The 19727-nt window shown below is 47.5% G+C and overlaps 1 protein-coding gene and 2 pseudogenes across 1 annotated transcript; 2 read left to right on the forward strand and 1 right to left on the reverse strand.

The window, feature by feature from the left end:
* Positions 1–2408: 2408 nt before the first annotated feature.
* On the forward strand, positions 2409–3789 carry LOC123050107 (BTB/POZ and MATH domain-containing protein 6-like). Its single transcript, XM_044472948.1, has 2 exons — positions 2409–3117; positions 3254–3789. The coding sequence occupies exons 1-2, from the start codon at positions 2452–2454 to the stop codon at positions 3587–3589; spliced, it is 1002 nt and encodes a 333-aa protein (XP_044328883.1). The 5' UTR covers positions 2409–2451; the 3' UTR covers positions 3590–3789.
* Positions 3790–5272: 1483 nt separating this feature from the next.
* Positions 5273–6787, forward strand: LOC123050108 (BTB/POZ and MATH domain-containing protein 1-like; annotated as a pseudogene).
* Positions 6788–8519: 1732 nt separating this feature from the next.
* On the reverse strand, positions 8520–9309 carry LOC123050109 (BTB/POZ and MATH domain-containing protein 2-like; annotated as a pseudogene).
* Between the last annotated feature and the right edge of the window lie 10418 nt (positions 9310–19727).

Raw genomic sequence — 19727 nt, forward strand, 5'->3', positions numbered from 1 at the left:
CGCTTGCATTAAAAAGGACGAGCACGCAAGAGTCTTCTGGAGGCTGCCATGCGAGCCCGGGTTAGGTGGACACATTCACTACGACTGTGTGGGCTAGTTGTGGCGCCGACATGCGGGCCTGAGGCGGACACCGAGCGGACGCGTGAGGCGTCAATCTCGTGTCAGCGTGGAAGCAAATCGGGTGAAAATTTGGGCCGCAAATGCGTCCAGACGGGTAGCGAGCAGAATACTTTTAGGTTTGGTTCATCGCATATGGCTGGTGTTTTTATCTATTTGGATGCAAACAGACACGCGCAGATAGTTTTGATCAGCAGGTTGGAGTTGCTATAATCTATGTCAATAGCTGCTTGTTGCAAGGGACATCAAGAGCTCTTTGCTGCTTGCTCTTGTGTTGATGTCTACTTCAAATTGATGGCTTGGTTTAGTTGGTACAAATGGGTTTAACCCAAAGTTTTAAAATGTTTTATGCTAATTTTGGCTGGAGAGTTTGGTTTGTATAAATTTGGATTGTGTTAGTAGGTTTTATTACTTTGCATGGTCTAGGTCTTAAACCTTTTCCCAGCCGGCTTGCCTGTTCATTGATGAGCAGTGCTGGTTCAATTTCTTTATTTGTTCAGAAGTTTTGCCGAATGTTGAATGGCGGATCTAAACTTTTTTTTCAAATACTTTTGCTGGAATTTTCCTTTTTGACTTTACTTTATCATATCTTTTAAGATTCTAAGCACTCTAAGAATGTTGGCTCCTGGTCCATCACGGCATTGGGAAGCTGGCAGGGCCACCTATAAGAGAGTGGATCGCTCATGCGTGATTTTTTTAGGTCCACCCCAAGACAAACGTGACACTCATACATTGATTTCTGTGTTATACATGAGAATACCACAACCATTCACAAAACAATTTAGTTCACCTCACGGATAGATATTGCCTCTATCGAGAAAGAGCGAAGCCAACAAAAGCAAAAATCATCATAATTACAAGTCAGCTTAACTTATGTGAAACATATAACGAAGCCAACAATCATAATATTATGTCGGGCAAAAAGAAAGTCTTAACTCATATGTCTGAACGACGGCGCGGCAAAGCGCGGGTCACCCTCTAGTCCATATTAAATCATGGATTTTACGCGCACGTACGTTACAACAACCTAACCTCAGTAATCCAATCGACTGACCAAACATCTGGCTGCCGGATCTCACGGGTTTACCAGATTTCAGCACCTTTCGAGTTTAAAAAAAGGAACCGCCTTTGATTTCCATTTTTCCCGATCAACTTAAGCTTTTTTTTTTTGCATGACAATACGTGTCTCATTATATCATAAGGATCATAGTAGAAGGCACGTACAAACCGACCTGACAAAACTGAAAAGATAGCAAATCGCTAGCCTTTGCACAAAGGAACAACAGCCAAGAAGTAAAATTACAATCAAGACCGAAGAAACCTCTGAACTTGACACCAACGCCCGTCACTTGCCTCTGGAACCATCATAGCAGCCATCAAAGGAAAAAATGACGAATCACCTTCACACCCGAGCTCGAAGCGGCTCCATCGTTGATATGCAGCTTTGCGGACCTCGAAGGTGGCTCACCAAAAGCGAAACCATTACCGTTGAACGAATCAGACCGGGGCAACACCCCGGACACGCCATCGAACTCTAGATCTGGTACCCCTCACACGACTAAGACGCCGGAGGAGAAACCACACCTGCCATCCACGAATCACGAACCCAGCACACGATCCACCATCTTCCAGATGCCGCCGATGCAGACCACAATCTGCATCCGCTCCTGGACTACCTCCCAAGCTCCGCGCCGGCGCTGGAGCAAACGCCGTCGCAACGGCGGAGCCCGAGGACACATGTCCACCACGAGGATGTCGCCGCCGCCACGTCATCCTTGCTTGAACAGACTGATTTCCAAATCCATCCCCAACCATAGGACCGATGGCCTCGTCGGAGTAGGATATGAAGAAACTTTATTCAGCGCCGCCATCGCCGCCGCCGAAGCAAATACGATGAACAACCTAAAAATCTAAACCATTAGAGTAAAAACCGATCCACACGCGTGGATCCGGCGACCCCCCTCATCACCGACGACCGAGGCCGCCAGCGGAGGGCGGCGGCGTGGGAAACTCTTGGCGACAAGGTCGCCTTTTCTTTCTTCATCAACTTAAGCTACAGGTCTACTCAAACAAGTCAGGTACTAAATAAAGTACTTATATACGGTACGTACGAGCTATAACTGGTGTATGTATTTTATTTTCAAATGGATTCTGTCTCGACTCAAAAAAGAAAAAAAAATCTGTCTTTGTCTACTTGTAGTACAAGAAGAAAGTAAACCATGCACGTCTACTCCCGTGAAAGGATATATAACAGCGGATGCATGGAAATCTCCTTGGTAGTTCCAGATTTTGTAGCCGAAACACCAACGCCCTCTGCCCTCCTGCCTCTCTGCCATGGAAAACTTCCCATTGCTCTCCCGCCTTTCCTCCATGGAGAACATCGATCTCTCCTCGTTCAAGAAGCGGTTGAACGCCGATCTCTCCTCGACGAAGCGGTACCTGCGGTGGAAGTGGCTGAGGCTGTCGAGGAGGCGGTTCCTGGCGCGCAACTTCGAGGGCGCGCCGCCGGGTCTGAAGGCGGACTTCGTGAGCATGCTCGAGGACGAGGAGGGCGCGGACGTGACGTTCGTCGTCGGCGACCGGCAGTTCCGCGCCTACAGGCGCGTGCTCACCGCGGGATCGCCGGTGCTCGATGCGGAGCTCGTCGGCCGCCAGATGCAGGAGACCTCCGCGGAGCTCGTCAAGATCGACGGCATGGAGCCGGCCATCTTCGAGGCCCTCCTCCACTACGCCTACACGGGCGCGCTGCCGGATAGCGTCGACGGCAACGAGCCGCTGCAGCGACTGCTGGTCGCGGCGGACCGGTACGGGATGCACAACCTGATGGCGATGTGCGAGTGGAAACTGTGCAAGAGCATCGACGCGCAGACCGTCCCGACGACGCTGGCATTGGCCGAGCAGCACCACCGTGCGAAGCTGAAGGATGCTTGCATCAGATTCGAGTCCTCCAAGATCAAGAGTGTGCTCGCCGCCATCAAGGAACAGGAGCTGCCGTCGCGGGTACGCGCCAGCAATTTCTCCCTTATTATATACCGTCCGTGTTTGATTCCGAATTTCCGATAGACCGATCGCTAGTTTTCTGCAGTTTCAATCTGATTGATTGTTTCCTTTGCTCGCGATCGATCGATCGATGCAGGTGACAGGGACAATGGCCCGGTTGGGGACGCGCGTCCAAGGGAGGCTAACGCTGTTGGGGACGAAGGCGACCTCGTTGTTCCTCCATGCGAGGAACAGCCAGGCCTGCCGGGACACCCTGCTGTTTGTCTCCTCGTGGGGCCTTCTCCTATACCTAGCCATCCAAATGGAGCACGTCATAGAGGAGGCTATCCAACTTGAGCAAGACTCTTGGCTCGACAACCTCCAACAGATGCAGTCTTCCATCTCTCGGGTCTCCTGGATCTGCCGCCTCGCTTTCCTTGAGCGCAATCTCCAAGAGTTCCAAGAATCCGCATGGCTCAACTCCGATATATGATTTCATTTGACCCAGCTCATCTGCTAGCTCCTGTAAATTTTCGTTCGTCCCTTCGTTCGGAGCACAACTCAGCATGCATGCATCCATCAAGGAGGTTGGAGTGCTATACTACGTAGTTATCAATTTTGATTTAGGGCAAGTTTTTAGGCCTTTAAACTATTTTTAATTAGTGCTAAACTTCTAGTATATTTTTTTCGTAATTAGCTAGACGCTGTTGTGGTGCCCATAGAACCCTATCCACGGGAAGGTGTGGAACATCGATCGACCCAAAACTATGCGATGGCGTTGTCTCCTCCCACACACACTCTGCATTAGCTGCCTCGTTCGCTGACATCGACATTGGCAAGTGATAGGCGCCGGATGGCCGGCCCAAACTTTCGACCAGTCAGCTGCTAGCCGCCCGATCTGGAAAACGCTAACGTCTGATCTTAGCGTCATCTTCCTCTCTTTCCCTGTCTTCCTTCTTTCCCCCGAACGCTATTGATCCTTGCTATGGATGTGTGACCTCGAAGCACCGCCAGCTTCCCCCGGCACGCCGCTTACCGTCGTCGCTCGCCGGTTGCGCCACTGGTGCCCGCTGGTGCGCCCCCATGCAGCAAATCACACTGCCCTGGATCTAGCAAAAAACCGGGCAAAACTCGTTGTTGCAGCTCCACCTGCTGGGCACGTTGTCGCAGCTCCACCCGTTGCTAGTGGTTGCAGCACGGGGCACGCCATCGTAGCTCGCCACCATCGTCAAACAACGGTCCCCGGCAAATCAACTCTCTGGTCGCCGGTTGAAGGTTTTTCCATATACGACTGAAGCTTCTCTGTCAACGGTTGCAACTTTTTCGGTTATGTAATATCTGGTTGAAGCTTTCTCTATCGCTGGTTGGAGGTTTTGCATCCACGGTCAAAGCTTTTCTGTAAACAGTTGCAGCTTTTTCCCTTTTTGGAGCAGCGCCTGGTTAAAAACTTTCTCTATTGCCTGGTTGAAACCTTTTTTATCAAAGGTTGTAGCATTCTGTGTCGCTGGTTGTTGCTTTCCTCGATGGGCAGTGGCGGTTGAACCTTTTCCACCTAGGGTTGAAGCTTTTTTGTCAGCGGTTGCAACATAGCAGCGTGCGGCGGTGGCTTGCCCCTAGCAGCAGGTCGCAGCGGTTGGTCTATAGCATCAACGCTGGGTTCATGGAGATCGGTGGCCGCGTCGCCGAAGACGCTCACCACGGCCGCGCTTTGTGGTGGCAGCACTAGTTCAGGTGAGCTGAAAGAAATTGGGTTGCTGCGAGGAAGAAGAAAGAAAAGATGGGGATGATTGGTGAAGACATAAGGTTGTGTTGCAAAAACAAAACAAAAAACACCTAGATGCATGGGCCTAGCCTGTATTCAGCGTGCCGGGATGCGAGACGCAACGATCAAAACAAACCACGCAGTATTACATATTATCCACAGATTTAACGAGCGACGCGTCTAACTTTTTGGAGCGATCGAATAGGAGTCCTAAAGCGTTACGCACCGCGACATCTCTTAGAGATATACTCCTATACTATACGTGCGGGATTTTTATACGTGTGCATGTAGTTCTTACCTTAATCTGTAATGTACCCCGTCTCTGGGAATCGTCTCACGTACGGAACACGCCGTGCATGCATGGGTATATATATCATCAATAAACGTATATCCCTTCCAGCTGCCTGACTTGTATAAAAGACCAAGGCGATCGAGCCCTGTTTACGTATCTTCTTCCTCCGTACGTTGGTCGAGCATCCCATGGGAAACCTGCTTTGTGCCTCGGTTAAGAAGCGGTACAAAAGAGAGGGCAGCCCTCCGACCGAGACATGGTCGAGAAGCTCGACGGAGAGCGCCACAGCTACGCACAACTTCGAGGTGACCGATTTCTCGTTGCTCGACGGCGTGGGTATCGGCGGATTCCTCAGGTCGAGCACGTTCACCGTCGGCGGCTACGAGTGGGAACTCAAGATATACCCGGACGGGTGGAAGGAGGAGCACAAGTCTGCATACGTGTCGGTCACGCTGGGTTTGCGTAAAGGACGGCTGCCGGAGACAGGGGTGAAGACAACCTACACCTTGAGCCTGCTGGACGAGCATGGGATGCCATCCAAACACACCGCTGGCCATCGGAGCATACAAAATACCTTCGAATGTCTTGGCAGCTCATGTGGCTTCAGCACCTTCGTGGAGAAGTCCAACCTGCGACAGCTCATGGCCCTCAACGGAGGCTCCATCACCGTCAGATGTGTTCTTACTGTCATGAAAGGACACCAGACGACGGAAGATGTGCACACGGTCCTAGTCCCTCTCCCGCGGTTGAACCTGCACATAAATTTTCTGGATATGTTGAAGGGTGGGCAAGGCGCCGACGTGACCTTCACCGTCGGCGGCCAATCGTTCCTCGCGCATAGATGTGTGCTCGCGTCGAGGTCGCCGGTCTTTAAGGCCGAGCTCTTTGGTAAGATGAATGAGACTCTGGCGGAGAGCATCAAGATCGATGACATGGAGCCATCCATCTTTGAGGCACTTCTTCACTTCATCTACACCGATTCTCTGCCAGATGACCGGCACGAATATAATAATAGACACACGCAGATGCAGCACCTGCTTGTTGCCGCGGATCGATATGGAATAGAGAGGTTAATGGCTATGTGTGAAGGGCAGCTGTGTCGAAACATCAAGGTGCAAACCGTTGCAACCACCCTTGCTCTAGCGGAGCAACACCACTGCGTGCACCTGAAAAAGGCTTGCCTTGCATTTTTGTCTTCGCGGGATGTGCGCCAAGCTATCAAAGAAACAGATGGATTCAAGCACCTTGTAACAAGTTGTCCATCGGTTATCCTCGAGATTTTTGACAAGCCTCCCCCGCACTCCTAACTATGGGTATTGCATGGTTTAGGGTTTACTCATGTCGGATGGATGTTCATACTCCTTATGGAATGTATGTGTGCTTTTGACTTAATGACACCGTAAATTCTACATAATCTAGATTATCCAATTTTTTTCCTTCTCTTGTCTTTATTTTGGCGCTGTGTGCTCTCCTCCTGACCCGAGCAACCTAGCACGTGAATGTTGGCTAGTGGAGGGGGCACCAAGGGTGTTGTCGTCCCACGCGGCGGAAGTGTCAAGCTGGGCCGGCGGAGCAACTCGCCGCAACCTCCTGTTGGAAATATGAACATCTAGAACAAACACTAGAGCAAGAAATTGTGACAGAACCTCTAACAGGAAGAGTATGAGAATGCTAAACCTTATCACCCTTCTCCCGTACAGGACTGAAAGGTGCGGTTTCGGAGGCCTACTGTCCCGACCTGCGCGCGGTGCACACCACAAGTCGAGATGGGGAAGATCGTAGCAGTAGTGCAGTGTTCAGGAACTTTATGGCGAGAGGAAGAGGATGTCCCTCTTGTTCTCATGCTCATACAAGTGGGGAAAGAACCTCCCCTATAAGGTGGTCCAACTCCCACTGAACTAGCAGTATGGGACTAAACTTTAGTAGTATCCCTTGCCTTGCACAAATGGGCTAAGTGGGCCTCTAGGATTTATTTAGGAATTTCTAAAATAGTTATTGGGTTGGCCCATAAATAGATAAAATTCCAGCACCTCCAACCTCTGCGACCTCCAGGGCATGCGGCCCGCCGCGACAAGCAAGCGGCGCATGCTCCTCAACGTCATTCGTGGGAGCCGACGATGATAGCGCTCCTCTAGCTCCCTCCTCCATGTGTGCAAGGCGTCCACGACTGTGATGCCCATGGAGGGACCGGGGGCGGCATCGCCCCGATAGAGGAAGCAATGAAGGGCGTCACCGATGGCACTGTTGGAGCAGGTGGAGCGGCAGTGGACGATGACGGCGGCCAACGCCAAGGTGTGGATGCGCATTGAGCAGGACGCAGCGGCCGCAGAGCAGGAAGGGAGAGGTAATGATGGTTGGGGCGTGGGCAGCTGGTGTTGCGTGCGCATGGCAGGAATTAGGTTTCTGGATCATCAGATTTAAATTGAATGGATGCTCTTCTTTGTCCTAACCACAGGCGTCTTCTCCTTCCTCCGGTCCACCCGATCTGACACCGATGGACTGATCACATATGGGCTAACTAATAATCTAATCTTTTATCTACTGTCTTGGGCCTGATTTGTTAGTCCACTTGAATTTTGTGCCTAAATATGATTAGAAAATCAAATAACAAATTATATCTTCAAGAAGATACATAAAACAATGAGCACACACCTGACCTCTGCATAGTTAGGATGCAAATAACCAATACTAACTAGCAGTCATAACAAACCAAAGCTAAGAGTGGTCGAGAAAAAAAAACTCCAACGGGATCAGATATGCAATCGACAAACTGCAGCAATGATCATATCCGCACTAACCATCTCATGACACTACACAGATGACGAGATTCTTCAGCAGCAACACCGTCAGAGAGGGAGCGACACTCAAGCGTCGTCGTCACCGGATTCAACCATCATGGCAAGAATCTAAGTTTCACCTTGAAGAATCAATCTGAGCCGGGGTCAATTGTATGCATATAGCCCAATAGAAATGCAAGTAAATGAACCGTTTTTTTTTTGAAATACAAGTAATTTGTAGCGCATATCAGAAGGAACACATTCTCGAGGTTCATCGATGATGCCAGTTACATGGTATGTTATGATCAACCAAATACGATATATACTGCGGCTATACTCCAATGAAAGCTACAAGCTACTCATGGCAGCCGGGCAGCCATGTCAAAAAACTCCATGACAACCGAGGGACAGCTTGTTTCGAGGTTCTTGAATCCACGAGTTGCTTTGACAGCCCGGCGCACGTCCCGTGAAGAGAGGAACCTAAGACATGCATCTTTTAGTGCGACGCAATGGTGTTGCTCTGCTAAAGCTAGTGTCGCCGCAAGCGTTTGCACGCTAATGCTCGAGTAGAGCTTCTGTTCACACATGGCCTTCAGCCTGTCCATCCCGTAGCGATCCGCGGCATCCAGCAGGCCTGGCATGTTGGCCCCGACATACAAATTATCCGGCATGGTGTCCGTATAGATGAAGCTGAGAAGCGCCTCGAAGATCAAAGGCTCCATGTCATCGATCTCGATGCACGGCGCGGTGCTCTCCCTCATGTGACCAAAGAGCTCGGCCATGAAGACCGGCGACCGCGCGGCCAGCACGCACGCGTGCGCGTCGAACACCTGGCCGGCTACGCTGAACTTGACGTCGGCGCCTTTCCCGCTCTTCAACATGCTCGCGAAGTGGTCGTGCAGGTTCGACGGCGGGACGACGACCACTCTTACATCTTGGGTGCGAGGCTCCTTGATGACCGTGAGATTACATCTTATTGTGAAATCGTTGAGTTGTAGCAGCCTGGACTTCTCCACAAACTTGGTATACCCATAGGTAAGACCCGCCGACTCGAATGTATACGGCTTAGCGGCGTTGAGTACAGATATGCTGCCTTCTCTGGCAAATAGATTCAGAGTGAACTTCACTTTGACCGACCTCTCAGTGGAGAACAAGAAGACGGATGCGTAGGCGCCTTCGTTCGCCTCCCTATCTCCGTCGGGGTAGAATCGGATCTGCCAGTCGTAGCCCCCGACGCTGAACGTGCTCGAGCCGACAAACTTGCCGACGCCCATGCCTTCGAGCAGCGAGTAGCTGGTGACCTCGAAGTCGTGCGTCCCGGTGAAGGTCTCCGTGATGCATCTCGACGACGTCTTGGCTAGGCACTCGCCGTGGTTAGCCATGGCGAAGAGATAGGAAGGCGATGGATCAGGGCTCGCGTCCTAACTACACTAGTAGAAAAAGAGGCTTCCATACGTCCCCATTAGTCCCCAAAATAATCGAACCGGGACTAAAGGGGTCTTTAGTCGCGGTTCGGGAGGACACCCGCGACCAACTATCTGGACCCAGCGCGCTCGGTCGACAGCTGGCGGACGGAAGGGGCTTTAGTCCCGGTTGGCCTGGCCAACCGGGACTAAAGGTCCTCAGGCTGGCCCGAAGGTCCTCAGGCTGGCCCGAAGGCCTTTAGTCGCGGTTGGCCAGACCAACCGGGACTAAAGGTTAGTCCTTTAGTCGCGGTTGGCTAGACCAACCGGGACTAAAGGTTAGTCCTTTAGTCGCGGTTGGCCAGACCAACCGGGACTAAAGGTTAGTCCTTTAGTCGCGGTTGGCCAGACCAACCGGTACTAAAGGGCCCATCAAACTCTCCCCCCCTGACCGCCTTTTCAGTTTTAGAAAAACCAAAAGAAGATGATGAAAATGTCAAAAAAACAAAATAAAATAAGTTTCTCATGTGATATGTGGTCTAGTTGTTGGGAAAATTAACAAATATGAATTTCGACTTTATTTGCAAAATCTCTCTGGAATTTCTTAAAATGGGCATAACTTTTGCATACGAACTCGGATGAAAAAGTTTTTTATATGAAAAATCATCTACTCGAAAAGTTACATCCGAATTTAACTGGGGGAACCCCGTTAAACATTTTCAAAATCCTCAAAAACCTAACAGAAAAAAGATACGGGCCTTTTAAGATCTGGAGAGGCAAAAAAATTCAAAAAAATTCAAATTGTGGTCAAACTATGGTCAAACAATGGTCAAACTAATTATTCTAGAATATTAGTGTTACTAAATAATTATTTCAGTTTTTTTAAAACTTTGGTCAAATCTGGTCAAACAGTGGTCAAACAGTGGTCAAACTAATTATTCCAGAAATATTAGTGTTACTAAATAATTATTGTTTTTTAAAACAATAGTTTCAAAATCAAACAGTGAAATGTGTTACTTCATGCTCAAGCTAAATTCCTGAGGGTTAATAGAATTGACATCCTACTATTGTCAGGAAAACAACAAGTGCAGACTTGGAAACGAGGGAGAATAGAACCCGGAAGTTAAGCGTGCTCAGGTTGGAGTAGTGAGAGGATGGGTGACCGTCCGGGAAGTTAGATGATTTGGAATGATGAGGGGTGATTAGAGATTAGAGGATAAATTGAGCAGTGATGAGGGGTGGTGATTAGAGATTAGAGGTTAAAATAATTCAGAAATTTGAAAATAAAAAAATTTAAAAAAATTCGTAAAAAAACCAGGTTTAAACCTGCGGAGGAGGCCTTTAGTCCCGGTTAGCCACGAGAACCGGGACTAAAGCCTTTAGTCGCGGTTCGTAAGAGGCGCGACTAAAGGAGGGGGTCTTTAGTCGCGCATATTTAGTCCCGGTTGCACAGCCGGGACTAAAGGTCTTTGCGAACCGGGACTAAAGGCCTTTTTTCTACCAGTGCTAACCTAGGTTTTCCTATCTCTGTTACGTATGTGTGTTCGAGGGAATAGGTGTTCTCTGCTTCTGACCTATGCGAAAGAACGTATCGATCAATCTATTCTCTTGTGACCTACGCGAAAGAACGTGTCTGCCCTCGGCCTCTAGCTGTCAGTTTTCGGTGCGGCGTAAGCGTGTTTTTTTTGTTGAGCATAAAAGCTAGGCTTTATTCATTAGTTGGTATTGCTACCGGTATTACAGAAGTGTTATGTGGTAGCCCCAGCCAAATATGTCAGCCATGAACCAACTTTACAGCATGCCTAGCTAGTTTATGAGGCTCAAAATTTGAGACTCTAGATTCAAACTTAAAACCGCAAGAACTAAAAGAAGATTGCCACGAAGTTATCTCTTTCACCACTCCACCGTAGTTTCCACCTGATTTTTCTTTGATATGCTTCACTACCTCTTGACAGTCCGACGCAATCACCAAATTCTGGAGCCCCAGATCTTCAGCCAGAGATAAGCCTTCTCTGCATGCAATAGCTTCAAGAGTAGGCGGATCTATCAACCCTCGTACGACAAACGCCGAGGATCCAAGATAGTCTCTATTATTGTTCCTGCACGCTGCTGCGACTGCTCCAACTCCTCGTGAAACCGCGGCATCCACATTGATCTTGGCGCAGCCCGGTGTTGCCGGAATCCATCTTCTCCGAACCGCAATCACTGGACTAGTCACATGGTCTTGGATTTTGTTCTTCTCATGTTCTAGCTCTGAGATAAAATGTGTGATGAACATATATGTCGACAGAGGGCTTTGATTTATTCCTTCATGTATTAGCTTCCGTCTCGCCCACCATATGGCCCAAAGGGTAACTGCTACTTTGATAAACTTTTCATGGGAAAGTTGCTCGATCATGGTAAATAACCACCTCCTTGCGTTATGTTCGGTGTTGCTCTGCAATTCATCAATCAATTCTTGATCAACCAGTGACCACACACAGCGAGCAGCAGTACACTCCAGCAGACTGTGCTTCCACGAGTCCGGAGTTCCACAAATAGCACATGTGCAGCTCGTAGTCATATTCCGGTGCATTCTGACGTCCTCCGTTGGGATAGACTGGCGCGCAAGCCTCGACAAGAATACCCGGATCTTAGCCAGAACAGTGGTCTCCCATAGTCGAACCCAAGCGAACTCGTCCTCTCGGCGGTTAGACGCAGCAGGGCGTGACTCCAACCAGTCCTCCCGCCTCTTCTTGGTTTCAACTATCATGCGACAACAAGACCGTACACTGAAGATGCCCGATTTCTCATACATCCAGGACCAGTAATCCGCCACATTCCTAAGGCAGATCGGGATATGGAAGATTGCCTGTGCATCAAACGACAGAAACACCTGATTCACAAGCTCCATGTTCCAGCGTGCATTTCCTGAATCAATCAATTCAGCCACTAGTTGGGGTGGGTCTGGAACTCTAGAGACGAGTGGCCTCATTAACTCAGCCCGAGGGATCCAATTGGTACTCCATATTTTTGTCTCAGATCCGTCCCCAATTCGTCTCAGACGAGTGGCTTCATAATATCCCTTCCTTCCAGAATAGACCTCCAAACCTGAGATGGATGGCTTCCAATATTGGCATCAAGGATTGAGTTGTTTTGGAAGTATACTGCTTTTAGAATTCGAGCACTTAGTGAATTCGGAGAGACCAAAATCCTCCATGATTGCCGAGCCAGGAGAGCCAAGTTAAAAAGTTCAAAATCACGGAAGCCAAGACCACCCATATACCTCGGCATTGTCATGCTATCCCAAGACACCCAATAGGGTTTCCTCTTCCCTTGTTTGCTAGCCCACCAGAAAGCTCTTATAGCTGAAGTTAACTTTTGACATAATCCTCTAGGCAACTTGAAACAAGACATCGAGAAGACCGGAATGGCTTGTGCTACTGATTTGATAAGCACATCCTTCCCGGTCTTCTCCATCCATCCTCTTATCTTGTTCCATAAGCTGTCAATAAGATACTTGAACGCTCCATTTTTGGATGAGCCCACTGAGGGAGTCCTGGACTAAGCGGTCCTCGGACGTCCGGCCTGGTGTCCGTGGGCCGGACTGAAAGACATGAAGACCGAAGATTGAACCCGTGTCCGGATTGCACTACAAAAAAATACACTTCCGTGATGATACGTGTTTGTCACAGTAGGTCGCGTTTTCTGTCATGCATGTACATCCATGACGATTTTATGACAGAATCAAGATAGTCATACCTGTGTTGTCGTAGAAGTGTTCCATGACATTACCAAAATTATCATCACGGAAGTGTCCACTTCCATGACGATAAATCGCGCGTCACAGAAGTGCTTTCGTCAAGGATGACCGACACGTGGCATCCACCGTAACGGAACGCCGTTAAGCTATCGGGTCGGGTTTTGGATCCGATAACCCGTTAACAGCCCCGACCAATGGGGATTTTCCACGTGTAAAATCATCATTGGCTGGAGGAAACACGTGTCGGCTCATCGCTAGGACAGATGTCATCCCCTCATTGGACAGAAGGCGCCTATGATACATCGACATGTGGCACGGCCCAACAGAGGCCCATTCCTGTGAAAAGGCCGGCCCGTTTGACTTGGTCAAAAGGTGGCGGGTCGGCCCATGGAAAGCCTGTTAACGGCCTATTCGCATATAGCCCATTTACAGCCCGCTAACCGAAGGCCCGTTACGCCCTATTCGAATTAGGCCCAGTAGCGTCATCTCGGCCACCCAATATGATTCCAGCCCGTTTTCACTTCTGGCCCATGTATGGCCCATGACGTCTTTCGGCCCATATGAGGCCCTATGTAACTCTTGGCCTATTAACGGTCCGTGGTGAAACTGGCCCATAATGAACAGTGTATCACTTTACACCCATTAACGCCCCGTGGTGAAACTGGCCCGTAAAGAACAGTGTATCACTTTATACCCATTAACGGCCCGTTATTCCGTTGGGCCGTTTCCAGCCCATGTTATCTTTCGGCCTTCTCAGAGCCCATTTATTCTTGGGCTATTTTCCAGCATTCGTTTACTTACGGCCCGTTACTGTCATTTTCTGCTTGTGGGCCAAATTCAGTCCGTGGTTACAGTCGGCCCGTTTGTGGTCCATTAATATGTTGGGCCGTTTTCATAGCGTCATCAAATACGGCCTATTAACGATGGCCCGTTATGGTCGGCCCATGAACGGACGATTCCAACTCTAGCCCGTTTACGGCCAGAATGCGGTCTGTTTGGCCCATGTTTGGCCAATCGATCATACGGCCCGTATAAGGCCCATTGATGATACGGCCCGTAGAAGGCCCATTGTTTCTACGGCCCGTAGAAGGCCCATTGTTTCTACGGCCCGTAGAAGGCCCACTGTTTCTACGGCCTGTAGAAGGCCCACTGTTTATATGGCCCGTAGAAGGCCCACTGTTTCTACGGCCCGTAGGAGGCCCAGTGTCACTACAGTAAATATTAGCCCATGGTTATTGTGGCCTAGTTTTAAAAAATAGGTTATTGCAGCCACTAGCAAACCGCAGAAAAAGAACTGCGCTAACTACAAGCAAACAAATAAACAAGACAACAAGGAAATAAATAAGCAAGCAACTTACACTAGGCTATCACGGCTATTACACATATTAAATCCACTGGGCATCAAAGTTCGCCACCAGTGCAAATATAGGGAACACAACAGCATATAAACGCCGCAGCAAAACAAGTCCAGAACTGAAACCACTTCAGAAGAGCTCAAGAAACAATATCCTGGGTACCCATAATGCTGGCAAGATGCTTAGCAAGCTTATTAACTTTCTCTTGTTTGGCGCTTAAGTCCTCGGGCGCTTGCTGTTGCACCAGAAAGTATGCATCTGAATTCTGCAGGGACTTCCTCAGTCCTTCGGCTTCCTGTCGCATAACATCTGATCGATGTCTTTCAACTTGAAGTTGAGACTCAAGAAGCCGAACTGATTCAGGCAACGAGTTCAAAGAGCTGGTGCCAGTAGTGGTAGCCAGTAACTCGAACACTACATCAAGACAGGACTTTGGGGTTGTCTCAGTGTCTTCAATATAGTTTTTATCAGCTTTCTTGGAGACCAAAAGGAATTCTCACTATCTTGAACCTTATCTGCATTACTTCCTTTACCATTGCATAACAGGGTACTCTTCTCCAATATTTTATCCGCGTTCTAAAAGAGAAACAAACAAACACATCTCAGGTTTACAATGTAGTATATGAAACTCATTTTGGTAAACCAGTTCAGTAGTAAGGTGGACAGGATAACAGCATGAAACAAACATATATCTATGTAGTATGGTCACTGTATGGTCTATATCATTCTAGTTTATGTTGCCAAATCAAGATAGATACAGTTCGAATCATATCCATTTAAGACAAAGCAGCATAGACAGAATATAAGTTTGGGAAACTACACAGCAATAACAACACTTGTAATGTGCATGGCATGCGAACATAACTGTTTAGTCAATTGACACTGAAATCAACATAGAGCAAGTTACAACAGCAAACAGCCAAACACGTTGAAGAAACAGGTTTAAAACATACCTGTTGTGCCATTGGAGTTTCAATTGCATCCTTCAAATTTGAAATTAGTTGGTATCAGTAAATATAGTGATGCAAGAGCAAAGTAGTATGAACCATAGCTACGGAACCTGACCTGAGAACAATTCTTCTTCTGGTTTAAGCATTGACTTCGGGTTCGGAGTGGTGGTCCTCGTGATTTGGCCCAACTGGGTAGCTAGTTCTCTGTCCAACTGGGTAGGGGTACAATCTGCATGAGTGTGGGTTATGTGTGGTGGGGCTGGTTTTTGGGCAAGTACAACCATGGTTCTATCTACATCGACAGGTAGCACGGTCTTTTCTGAAGACCGTGTTTTTACTCCCACAGATACTGCCATCACTCCCTCCAATTGAAATGGCTGATAAACAAGAAAAGTAATTGAATGTACAGACATTGTAAGATAGACAGGTGCAATGGACAGTAGGGAAGAAAACAGGGCATGAAATAATTCACATTTATGTTGTCTAAACAAACAGAATAGCAGGACATAATTTCACATATATGATGGCTAATTAAACAGGATAGCATGACACAATTTCACAAGTATGATGGCTAACTAAACAGGATAGAATGACATACTTCAAAATATGATGACTATGTAAACAGGATGACATGATATAACTATACGATGTGTCTATTAAAGTGGTTGGCATGCCATAAATCACAAACATGCCGTCGATGGAAACATGATGGCATGATATAATTCACGGATAGAATGACATAATTTAAAATATGATGACTATGTAAACAGGATGAGATGATATAACTATATTATGTCTTTAGAAAATGGGTTGGCATGCCATAATTCAGATACATGCTATCTATGTAAACATCATGGCATGACATAATTCAAATATATGATTTATATACTAAGGAAGTGAGCAGAGGGCAATCGCATGTATGATGTGTCAACTAAGGAGATGGCATTCAATATTGTGTATATGATGTAAAAACTAAGCATTGCAATACAACATATGCATTATATGAGTAATATAACCCTGCCAAGTTTGAGCATACACCTCAGGGGGATAATAGGACTGGTCATCTGCCTCTGAATCCTCCTCTGAAGAGCTATCTGTAATCAGCAAGATATCTGCTTCAGCAGGTAGCATTGTCTGCTCTGAAGACCTTGTTTTCACTCCAGATTTCTCCATCACCAATTCAAATGGCTGATGCACAGGAAGAGCAGTTGAATATACAAACATTGTCGACAAAAGCAATGATAAATACAAAAAGAGGACGGCATGATATAATTCACATATATGACGCTTGCCTAAATAGCATGGCATTGCATAATTCACATACATAATGCCTTGCAACAAGATAACATTGCATAATTCACATATATAATGTCTTGCAACAAGATGGCATTGCATAATTCACATATATGGTAATTAGACACTAAACAGGTGGCATTCACACAAAGCATGTCTAAACTAAGCAAATGACATAGCAATGCAAGATACCATACGCACGATATGAGCAACATAACCCTGCCAAGTTAGGGCATGCACCAGGGGGGGGGATATGACTGGTCATCTGTCTCTGAATCCTCCTCTGAGGAGCTATCAGTAACCAGCAAGACATGCGCTTCGTTAGATAGCATTGTCTGCTCTGAAGACCTTGTTTCCACTCCAGATTTTTCCATGACCATGCTGAATGGCTGATGCATAGGAAGAGTAATTGAATGTACTAAAATTGTTGACAAATTTAACACATAATAAAAAAATGATGGCTTGATATAATTCACATATAAGATGACTCGCTAACCAGGGTGACATTACAAAATTCACATATATGATACCTGGCTAGACAAGATGGCATTGCATGATTCACATATACGATAAAGAAACTAAACAGATGGCATTGACACAAAGCATGTCTAAACTAAGCAGATGACATCTTTAATGTATACTGTAAGCAATGCAAGGCACCATATGCATGATATTACCAACATCAGCATGCCAAGTTAGAGCGAAGACCTCATGTGGTAAATAGGAGTGGTCTTCTCCTTCTGAATCCCCCTCAGAACAGTTATCTTCCTCTTGATTATGATCCGAAATGGGTGGAGGGGGGGCTGCCTTTGCGCCCACCATGGAACGACGTCTCCATGAAATTTTATTGCCACGCAAGGCTCGTCTCTTTTGCTCTACATGATCAGTTCCATTGTGTACAATAACTGGCATGCATAGGAATAAAACATAGTGAGATTATGTAAGGAGTGCATGCACAAATCCAGAGTGATGGTAGCAAACTGTGGATAGACCCAAAACCAATGATAGCAGGCAGATAATAGCTTTAGTTAAAAAATACAGATAATGGCTCCTTTAATGTTTGTTTGCACCCAACATGAAACTCATAGTAGACACCGGAGATTAACCAGATAGTAGACAGATAGTACTGATTGCTGCCCCAATATGTACCCCACAACCATTTAAAAACTCAAGTTTCAGCATTAGTTTGGACCTGACTCGGAGTCTAATAGGTGAACACGACGATAATGTAGCATGTCATCATATTAAGCGACACATAACGTAAGCAGACACGGAAGAGTGCGACCTCTCTTGCGGACCCGTGTAGTCCTCAAGGTCATCTGCTCAGTTGATGATGGTAATGCAGTTGCCGTGGCTGCCGGCGGCGGGGAAGAAGATCTGAGGCGGCGAAAGATAGTCTGGAGAGCGGATCCCTGCTGTGGTGAACCCTTCCGTCGTTGGAGCAGCTGAGCTGGGGTGGAACACAGCGCCGCAGGAGCAGGACAAACCACACAAGGTTTTCTTTGACACATATCTGTAACAGAAGTAATTGAGTAAGGGCTTGTTTGAATTTGAGGATTCTAACAATGCAGGGATATGAAATAGATAGGAATAGGATAGGAATGCACGTGCAAAACAGAGAATTTAAAAACAAAGGATTTCTGCCAATCTGGGTGTTTGATTTACAACAATTGGAAGATCACAAGATGCAAAAAAGCATGGTGAGATTAAGTCAAACCACAAGAAAATGTACAGTTATAATGCTATTATGCTACTATCTCTTAGTCTTGTGCTTGATGAATAGGAATATGAAAAGGAGGAGAAGTGGAAATTAGAATTCCTACGGTTTTTCTTTCAAGGAGACACTAAAGGAACAAATCCTACAGTTTTCCTTTGCTCCATTCGTTTGCACCAAATTCATGAAAAGTAGTACCATAGGAAACTTTCCAGTTCCGATGTTTTCATTCACTTTTCCTTTCAAGCACTGGCGATTCTAGTAGGTAGGCTTGAGCAAGGAAAATCCTACACTAAAAAATGTTTTTGTGCTTCTTCTATTACTTTGGACCCAGGCCACTGCCATACTAGCTCAACTCCCAGGCCCATCGACAAATGCACAACTCAAACGCGCAGAGATAAATAATGATGGCGTTCAAGAGAGTCCATCACGGATAGCTAAGTTGCCTGGTACCTCACTGCTTGTCATATAGTAGGATAAAATAATCGTATTTCCCGTTACTACGATTGCTCAGTGGACAATATATATAACATGTAGAGTAAAAAAGAGATGCAACAAGTGTACAACCTCTTTGGCGAAGCCATGTCGATCTCAGCGTGATTGGGTTGGCCGGTGAGGATGCTCCGGCTAACTTGGCTATCAGAGGTGGGGAAGAAGATCTTAGGCGTCTGGAGATGGAGCCCGAGGTACTGCTCCGCTGTGATGGAGGGTTTCGTCGTTGGAGCAGCTCCGGTGTGATGTACGACGCCGAGGCTGAAGCAGGACAAGAGAGACAACGAACAATGTTAACCTGAGTGGAATTCTAATAGCATCTCCAATATATGACGTAAAATACATAACCACAAAGTGCTAGATCTAAAATACATCAGCCGCTCATCTCTGAACTTAACTGTCGAAACTGCATTTAACTGTCGAAACTGAACTTAACTATCGAAACTGAACTTAACTGTCGAAACTCAATTTTGCTGTTGAAACTGAACGCACTAGCAAGGTGAGGCTACACGTCGGTCGATTGACTTTTTCATCTCTGGTCAGTCGATTTTGCAGCCGTTGGATACGAAATAAAGGGCTTGCGGTTCATCTTCAACCTCCACCCCCCTGAGCCGCCAGCCACAACCGGCCAAACAGCAGCCCCCCGCCGCTCGCGGCCGGCGGTGCGCCGCCCCGCCCGCCCCGGAAACACTCCCCACCGCTGGTCCGCCACCGCCCCGGCCATCCCTCTAGGCCCCCCCGTGCTGAGCTTTTTCTCCGGCGATCCCCACGCCACCGCCCCACCAACTCCCCGCCACCGCCGGCGACCACCGCCCCCATCTTGAACCCTAAGATAGATAGTGGGGTACCTC

Source organism: Triticum aestivum, chromosome 2D (assembly GCF_018294505.1).
Source record: "Triticum aestivum cultivar Chinese Spring chromosome 2D, IWGSC CS RefSeq v2.1, whole genome shotgun sequence".
Taxonomy (NCBI): Eukaryota; Viridiplantae; Streptophyta; class Magnoliopsida; order Poales; family Poaceae; genus Triticum; species Triticum aestivum.

Bases quoted from the DNA above. Each gene is read 5' to 3' on its own strand.
- LOC123050107 (XM_044472948.1), top strand. From the start codon at position 2,452: ATGGAAAACTTCCCATTGCTCTCCCGCCTTTCCTCCATGGAGAACATC. The intron at 3,118-3,253 runs GTACGCGCCAGC...CGATCGATGCAG, and splicing joins AACAGGAGCTGCCGTCGCGG to GTGACAGGGACAATGGCCCG.